At 38.8% G+C, this 8,554-nt stretch overlaps 1 protein-coding gene and 1 long non-coding RNA gene across 3 annotated transcripts in view; one reads left to right on the top strand and one right to left on the bottom strand.

The window, feature by feature from the left end:
* Positions 1–594: 594 nt before the first annotated feature.
* Positions 595–8,554, bottom strand: part of LOC148031579 (uncharacterized) — a 31,006-nt gene continuing 23,046 nt past the window's right edge. The window contains exons 4-17 of one of the 2 annotated variants that reach the window (XM_087685153.1): positions 6,975–7,071; positions 6,776–6,865; positions 6,632–6,694; positions 5,855–5,929; positions 3,332–3,397; positions 3,169–3,246; positions 2,306–2,413; positions 2,120–2,197; positions 1,662–1,781; positions 1,524–1,564; positions 1,371–1,428; positions 1,172–1,294; positions 982–1,064; positions 595–842 (exon numbers count right to left, since the gene is read on the bottom strand). In XM_087685153.1, the coding sequence (XP_087541279.1) occupies positions 821–842; positions 982–1,064; positions 1,172–1,294; positions 1,371–1,428; positions 1,524–1,564; positions 1,662–1,781; positions 2,120–2,197; positions 2,306–2,413; positions 3,169–3,246; positions 3,332–3,397; positions 5,855–5,929; positions 6,632–6,694; positions 6,776–6,865; positions 6,975–7,071 (1,102 nt within the window). In that variant the 3' untranslated portion in view covers positions 595–820. The remainder of the gene's footprint in view (positions 843–981; positions 1,065–1,171; positions 1,295–1,370; positions 1,429–1,523; positions 1,565–1,661; positions 1,782–2,119; positions 2,198–2,305; positions 2,414–3,168; positions 3,247–3,331; positions 3,398–5,854; positions 5,930–6,631; positions 6,695–6,775; positions 6,866–6,974; positions 7,072–8,554) is intronic. The other variant, XM_087685152.1, reaches the window with a different exon arrangement.
* LOC148031580 (uncharacterized) lies at positions 863–3,166 on the top strand. Its single transcript, XR_015691915.1, has 3 exons — positions 863–939; positions 2,091–2,606; positions 2,717–3,166. It is a non-coding gene; the product is annotated as an uncharacterized LOC148031580 (long non-coding RNA).

The raw sequence follows: 8,554 nt of genomic DNA, 5'->3' as shown, positions 1-8,554 counted from the left end.
GGTTGTACCCACTCTGTGACTTCCAGCCTTCTGACTTCTTTGTTCCCTACCTTTCATACTATCTAGTTGGCCAAAGGGCCTGGATGCTGAAGGATTTTTGATGGAGCTATGCAGGCAAATCCAAGTGGTCAGCCATAGCATGGGCTCAAAAGAAAACCGGTTGATTGTCAAACTTGGCTGGTGCCTGGACTCTCCACATCCGTGGGCAATCCACATCAAATATTGTCTCAACTTAGCTACACACCAGAGAAGTCTTGTTTAGGTCATGTAGCTCTGAGATTTTAGTCCTATTCAGAACCCTGCATAAGTCTCAGCACGTATTCAAGGTTGCCTACAAGCTACTTGCAAGAAGTAGGGGCATAGCTTTATCCTGTCTCTTCTTTTTACCTCAAGTTGATTATATTATTCACGCATTTTTTTAAAAAACCTGGATGCCTTCTAGGAGGGCCTTTGAAAGTAAAACACAGCTTTATGCTGGTTTAATGTTCACTTACATGGAACAAGAGGCCTTATGTAGACTTTGTGTATACATGATTCTTTTACAATATTCAGTAATATGAGAGAGAGAGAGAGAGAGAGAGAGAATATGTAATCTACTCAAAATGGAACCTGTATATTAAATTGGCTGCCAAGTAATACAACAGACACATCTTGTGTTGATACAAATCTTACAAGAATTTACTCTTGCCTCATAAACAATGAAGCATTCCTTGGCTGTGTCTGATCAATATGTACAACCCATCTCTCCACACCCTCTACAATCTTAACTATCAGATTTTCCTACTTCATTATAGCCGGTGTGGTTACTACACCTCTGCAGTTAGCTTTGTTTCTTCATAAGGCTGCAAAACAGAGAGCATGATAAAGATGGAAGGAATTAGCAGAAAACCAACACCGCGAATAACCATTACCTACACATAACTCCTTACAAGAATCTAGGTCATCAAGCAACACTGCAATATGTTATTTGTGAATTCTTACTTTATCTTTACCTTCCCACTGTTAAAGCCTCCATTATTTGGGGCCCAAGACTTGAGGGTGCTAGCCCAAGAAGCTTGCTGTTCCTGTGATAATATTCAAGAGTCAATAAACTTGTAAGACAGAACTCTTGCAGCATATATGTGCATACAAATGAACTGCAAGTTACTTGCATAGCATCACCCAACCTCACCTCGTACTTATGCTTAGCTTTGTCAATCTCAAAGCATTCCCTTTCAAGATCCATAGCCATTTTGCGTAAAGCAGATCGCTCCGCTGCTAACTGCTTTGTTCGCTCCTGTAGACCTGTTCGGTCCTGTTTAAAGAAAATATTTCAGCCGTTTATTAACCTGAATTTAGACTAGTTATCCCAAAAGATTATTCATGCTTACCTCCTCTACTGAGGGTATCATACCCTCTTGCTCAACACCCAAGTGGCTCATCATTCCTCTGTGTGTCACATTATTAATAAAATGTCAATCATGGCATCAGGGAACTTGGCAAAGATATTGCTGACACCCTCAAAACCTGATGTCATAGAGTACCTTGAAGATTCTTTTGTAAGGTGCTTGCTCATAATAGATGCCTGAGATTCAATGAATATAGATTGTGTAAGGAGGGCAACATAGATAATACAGATCTCCTTTACATCAATTAATAGAACAAACAGTTACTTTCCAAACCTGCTCCTGAATGATGCTTCTAGCCTCCACAAGTTGTGCCTCTAGTTCCAGCTCTCGTTCACTGGCCTCACATGTCATGTCTGATCCCTTCTGATTACCCTGAAGTTGCAGCATTCGCTCCTGTTCCAGTAGTTTTCCTAGGATTAGTGCTTTGGATAAGACAAACGGTCTTGGTCACCAGAACTGTCCAGAGCTGGATAGCCACAATGAGTTCAATTATTTCTATTTGTTCAGTACAAAATGTAACATTCTATTCTGTGCCTTCTCATCAGTTTTCATAATTAGGCACGCTTCATCCTGTTTATCTAAGCATGTATTTTGAAAAGTTTTTGTTACAGGAAATAGAGTTACAGAAACCTTTGAGAAAAGACAATGAACACAGGTAAATTGTTGGCCATAAGCACTAATCCCAAGTCTTGATTTTAGCAGAAAAATAGAAGTGCCGGATTTGATCTTACCTTGATAGAGGCCATCTTTGCTCTAAGTGATTGTTCAATTTGATCTTTGGCCATGTGAAATGGGAGATCAAAAACGTCCTACAATAACTTCAAACACGTAAGTAAATCTATTATGCAGCCAGATGTTTCCGCAATAAAACATTCATTGCATTTACATGCAGCAATGCACTGGCTAATGAATGATACCGTGCGCCCTCCAAGAGGAGTAGGCGGAGGCTCGTTCTCAATATTATTGTTTGCAGATCCATTCTTGGATACCCAGTTTGAAGCATTCAAGGAATCTCGCATATCAACCTACAAAAAGATTATGCACATGGTTAGCAACAAATAGGAAACTTTCACATGCATGCCAACATCTTATAATTTCAAAAGCATGGACAAAGGACAGATCAGCTTCTGCAGCTATTCTTTTGCTTGGCTCATGGCATGCTCTACATCCATAACATGGCCTTGCGTAGGACAAGCAATCCCAAACTGCTCAAAAGCAGTAAGTTTTTAAAGCTGTTTGATATATGTTACATAATTGTGCACATGCTATCATAGCTCCTTAAGTTATAATTTACAGCTGTCAATTGAGAAAGAAAAAGGTGCTTGCAGGATACATATCACAGAGCAGAAGCTTTTGCTTAACCCCCATTGCAGGTTTTCACCTCTGCTTTCCCATTGCCTAAGGGCCACAAGTTGCCAAATATTGTGCTTTCACATTAGTATAGCCATAGATCCCTTCACTGATTATGTAGCTGGCCACCTCAGGCAATAAGAATCTCAATGACTGCTTTTGCTTAGCCCTCGTTGCCAAGCATTGTAATTCCCATCAGCATAGCTACTATCATTAATTTTTTAGCAACTACAAAGAGCTGGGAAGGTTATGTTTACATCTTTCTGTTTTATGCAGACTAAGAAATCTATCTTGAGAACTGTAGAAATGATCATACCTGTTTATGAATAGACCTTATCCATGTAAGACATCTTATCAGCACTCTAGGGTTATGACCTCATTAGAACATGTAAAGGAAACATGATACAGGGGTCATATTATAAAAGTTTACTTGCATTGTCCGTAGAAGTGCCCGAAGGTCTGAATTCTCTGTCATTAGCTCATTTTTCTTAGACTCGTATGCATCTACCTGCATGATGCAATTGGTCTGGTTTACTAATTTGTTATTATGTAAAAACTTTCCAAGAATGATATTAGACTGTTTGGCATGTTACAATCATCTTGTAGAAGTCCCCATCTGCTTTCTTCCCATTCCAAGTGCCGCGCTGCCGCCCTTCTTTCTGCAAAAGAAGATAGCTATCAATTGCAAAAACTGACCATTATCAATGTTTTGCCTCAAAAATGCAAATAAAACACAGCCATTGTTTCATAAGGTCAACAGTGTATCAATTGTCATCCGCAAATACTACATATCCATCGGTACATGACATAGGCATGCATGCATGCACACATGCCCAGTTTCAAATTCCTCAACGTACATACAAAAAGTTAAGTCCTCAAAGCCAGCATTATTCACCTGAAACAGAGGTGAAACACAGCCATGAACATCACATAAAAAATACTGCATTAAGTATTGAAAATCTGTAAGCTCCAAGGGTCAAGTGATTCCTTTTCTTTGCATATTTTCCAAAGCAGCCAATTTCTAATCCAACTGAAGAACTTATGACAAATGTTACATCTGTTGGGGAACCCCAATGGGTGAAAAACTACAATCAAGTGCAAAGATGAAAAGATTACAAAACTCTAGCACCTTTATACACCAACAGGTTAGATAGAGATATCACCAATAACCGTGATGGGGATTGCTACAATAACCATACCAAAACACTGTAGGAAATGCAAGATAGGCTCCAAGAAATACATGATAGAATGAAAACCCACCATGAAGTATGAAGGTAAAAGGATTACCAAACTCTATTTATTTCAGAGGCCAAGGGTTACATTAACATTGTTTGTGAGAAGTTCTACAATATCAACCATCTCATTTGTTGCAAACACCAAGCCTATCATCAAAAATAAGTACATACTCATCATCTTTTTCAAGGTAAAAGAAATCTGGGACTGACCCAAAAAAGAAATGGGCGAAAAGCTCCAAGGGTCCAAAAAGCCCAAAATCTAGTCCAGATGAAAATGAAAGCATGATCCCTGTGCCAAGCCCTACATTATAATGGCCAGAAATTGGTATCACGTCCTAGGATGATCCAGCAACCAGCCAGATTGTGGGCAAGTCCACGGCAGATGCAGCATACTTTCCCTGTTTTTCTTTATCTTCTAGAATGTTAAGTTGCAATTTCATGATGTAGTAAATTACACCCAGTTTGTGGAGCCCCAACAAGGCCCTGTCAAAAGAAGGATCTTTGCTTGAGAAGGAGCTTGTTTTCATTACTATGTGAAGAATCCTAAACCTGTATACAGATTGCCAAATGCCCATATGCTAAGGCAAATAGGTATGATCTGCCCAAGATGGTTGCTGTAGAGCTTTGTAGGCCCTTTGGCACCAATTGTAATGGCTGTAGTAGCAGGTATCTGAATTTTCCCAAGACATACATGTTACGTTCACAACCACAATCTTCGACATGGATTTGGAAACTGACAACAGCACATATATTTTTCCAATACCAATCATTAACTACACATATTTTCCTGTGCCAATCCCTCCCAAACCATCAACTCTATGGCTAAATGTAGTAGATGAGTTTTCGTTTTGTCTAGTAAAAACTATTAGTGACATCCCAACAAACAGTACTCCTATCGTGAACCAATGGCCACTTTTCTGGCTGAAGGGAATGCCTAATAAATAGTCAAATACTGCACTCTTTAGCAATTGTACTCCGGAAAGAAAGTAAGGGAAATCACACTCTTCTTCTAGGTTGCTTTACAACTTGCTTTTTTAAGGACTTTGTAAACACTCTTAAACCAAAAAAGCCAACCATTCCACTTTGTATTGGCTCTATAGACCTAAAGTAGAGTAATTAATATTAATATGTCAGTAAAAACCTAGTCAGACAAGATAATCATCTAGAATTGCTGAAGCCACATTTGTTTTATGATAGAGGGGCAGCATTGTTCCACCAACGACATAGTCATCTCTTCTGATGACTATCTTCTGTATTGAAATAAATCAATAGAGACCCACAAAACTTTCTGATGTACTCAGTAATAGAAGGAGAGGGATTACTAGCTTGACATTAAAGGCCCATAGTGAGATGTAACATAAATGAAGTCTCTAGTGTACTATACAAAACCCAGCACCCAAAATCAGACCTTTTTCTTAAACTCAAATGGCCAACTTCAATGCTATACCCTCCTTTCATAGAGAGCACACTCCATGACAAATCAAGGATCCACTTTAGGATGGTGCATCAATTTCCAACAAATGCAAATGGAAATGAGCCACAAAATACTATTTGTATGTCTAGTTCCAACATACTATGACCAAGATCCAACTTATTTTAGCTTGCCATACTGCTTCTTTCTTTTAAAAATTAACACTTAAAGCAAGACCGTTAACATGCAGAACAATGACAGAATCAATTTTTTAGATATGCCCGAACGGTTTATACCAAGAAACTAAAAAGCATTCCAACTTTATATTGGAAGTCTTATTGAAAAAGTGAAGAGGAAAGAGAAGAAGATGATAGCTGCACCAAGGCAGTGCCCTATGCATCCTGAATGCTCTAATTAGATATTATGCCCTCTTTGGAAAATTTGGATCCCAAGGATAAAGAAAATAATACCTGCAACAAGTTCATGATCTCCATTCCTGATTTAGACTCTTTTTTCTTCTCCATTAGAACTTGATTAAGTTTCTCCTGTGTAAAGCGACCAGATATTGAAAAGAACATCTTAGTAAATCTCTCCCAAAAAACCTAAAATTCCCAAAATGTTTAGCTTGGAGTTGCTTATCAGAAGTCAGGACTTGCCAGACCATATACATAAATATAATGAAACAAAGCAGGCTGCAAACAGAAAAGTAACGTTGGATGTGATAGAAGGCTGTAAGCTCAATTTCCCAATTGCCAAGAACATCCAAGCAAATTTCTGTATCATAATATTAGGTGTATTCTTTGAATCTCCACTTCAATGTAGATTTTGTAACAGTTACATGCATACTTTGAATCTCTGCCAAACTTAGCAAGGATCTTTCCAATTAGAATTTCCACAATGAAGAGAGACTAAAAATTTTTGAAGCCAGAGATTGCACTGTACATATGAGGAGCTCCAACCGAGCTGGAGGGACCAGCATGCAGTATCAAATTTACCTGATGCAGTATCAAATTTACTTGATGGCATGGAGCCTATGGAAAAAACTGTTTACAGCACATTTAAAGCACATACCATGTCTATTATAATGTAGGAGTTTAATCTCATAATATCATGATTGGACATGTCAACTTTTAAGATAAAACCAAATAGATGTGATGTGAGACTCAAAAACATATGCACAACAAATAATTGCACAAAACAGAAGACAATACAATACAATACAGACCAGCAAATGAAGATCATCATACCTGTAGCTTGATGTACTCCTTTTCCTTCTTTTTCATTTCATGAAGCTGTTGTGTGCGGACTTGCTGGAAGATGCAAAAATGCACATACATAGAATTAGGAAACTTCATTCAAGCCTCGGTAGTATTACTTAATGTTAACAGCACCTGATTCCCAATAACCATGCGCTGGAACTCATCACGCTCTTGTTGCAATTTTTCAATCTGTGCTTTGTAAGCAGCTGATGCCTTTTGCTCCTATTCATCACCATGTGGCAGCATCCATAAAATTTCAATCAGTCAATAAGTACTTTGGGGACAACAAAGAATTAATATTCTGTAAAGAGAAAAATAATAGAAAACATACTGCACGGGTGAGTGCCGCTAATTCACGTTCTTTGGCAGAAAGCTGGCCCTCCAATCGTTCCACCTTAGCTTCCAATCGAGCCATGTCAGAAAGAAGCCTGTTTTAACAATAAAAGGTTTGTTAAAAGCCGTATGCCAAATTGTCTGAAGGCACTTGCTAGGATCGAGACAGAGTACAAGGCAAACTGAGTGCAGAGAGAAGAGTGAGTTGAAGGAGTAAGTGCATGACGCAATCAGTATTTTGGTACAATGATGAGTGTACCATTTTAGGTTTAGATAATATATAAAGTACAAGAGTGTAGGTGTGCGCACTGCGTTCACACCCAAACTCAATAAAAGGCACGGTGAGCCTTTATTCCCAACAACCTCCCATCCAAAGGCAACATGCTTGAAGGTAGAGAAAAAAATCAGCTAAGTCTATGTATGTACAAAGCTGAAACACACATACTATCCAACCCCCATCATCTGGCAGCAATGAGCAAACCGCTCTGCGAGAAGACCCTTCGTGAGGTTTGTAGGGTTATCATCTGTATGTACTTTGGCAAACTCAATGCTCTTGCTGTCAAGCACAACCCTTATAAAATGATACTTCACCTGTATGTGCTTTGTCTTTGCGTGAAAGACAGATTCCGTGCTGGCATGATAGCACTCTGACTATCACGACTCACAATGAAAGATAAGAACCTCTGTAATGCCAAGCTCTCTCACTAGATGTGAAAGCCATAAAGCCTCTTTGCATGCCTCAGAGGTGGCAGCCACATACTCTACCTCTAAGGTAGACAATGCAACACACCTTTGTAGCCTAGATATCCAAGAGACTACTCCACCTGTGAACGTGAACACATATCCTAAAGTAGACTTCCTGGAGTTGGAATGACCAACATAGTCTACATCTGTGAAGCCAACAGATGACTTCTGCTTACCAAAGCAAATACACAATAAGGTATCTCATGATACCCTTCACTGCTTCCCACTGCTTATTGCCAAGATATGCCATGTATCTGCGAACCACTCCCACCACAAATGCAATGTCAAGACATGTACCAACCATAGCATACATCAAGCTACCAACAACTGAAGCATAAGGTATCTTGGCCATTTAAACCTTTCCATCATCAAATGTAGGGTTGTCATCTGCACTAAGTTTCACATATGGAGGCTTTTCCCCCTTCCATATTGAATTGTTGCAAAACCTTAGTGACATACTCTTGCTATGACACATAAAGAAAACCCTTCGAGTTGTCCCTAAGTATACGTATGCCAAGAATGTGATTGGCCTCACCAAGATCCTTCATATCAAAGTTGTTGTGTAGACTCTGCTTCAAGGAGTCCAAGGCATGAACATCCTTGCCTGCAATCATAGTTGTCATGTACAAAAGGTACGATACGATACAGTACGATAAAGTACGGTACTAAATGGTACCTTATGATTTTATAAGATACGGAACGATATTAGTACGAAAAAAATTTAAGATGGTTTTTTTAATAACAAAAACCATAAATCATTAAATGATAGATCATAGAATACATATTTAAAGTGGAAATAGCCATTTCATTACAGAATAAGATGAATACATGGAG

The sequence above is a fragment of the Lygodium microphyllum genome, chromosome 9 (assembly GCF_053477565.2).
Source record: "Lygodium microphyllum isolate KBCC chromosome 9, Lygodium_microphyllum_v1.1.10, whole genome shotgun sequence".
Taxonomy (NCBI): domain Eukaryota; kingdom Viridiplantae; phylum Streptophyta; class Polypodiopsida; order Schizaeales; family Lygodiaceae; genus Lygodium; species Lygodium microphyllum.
This window is presented reverse-complemented; position numbering and strand designations above follow the sequence as displayed.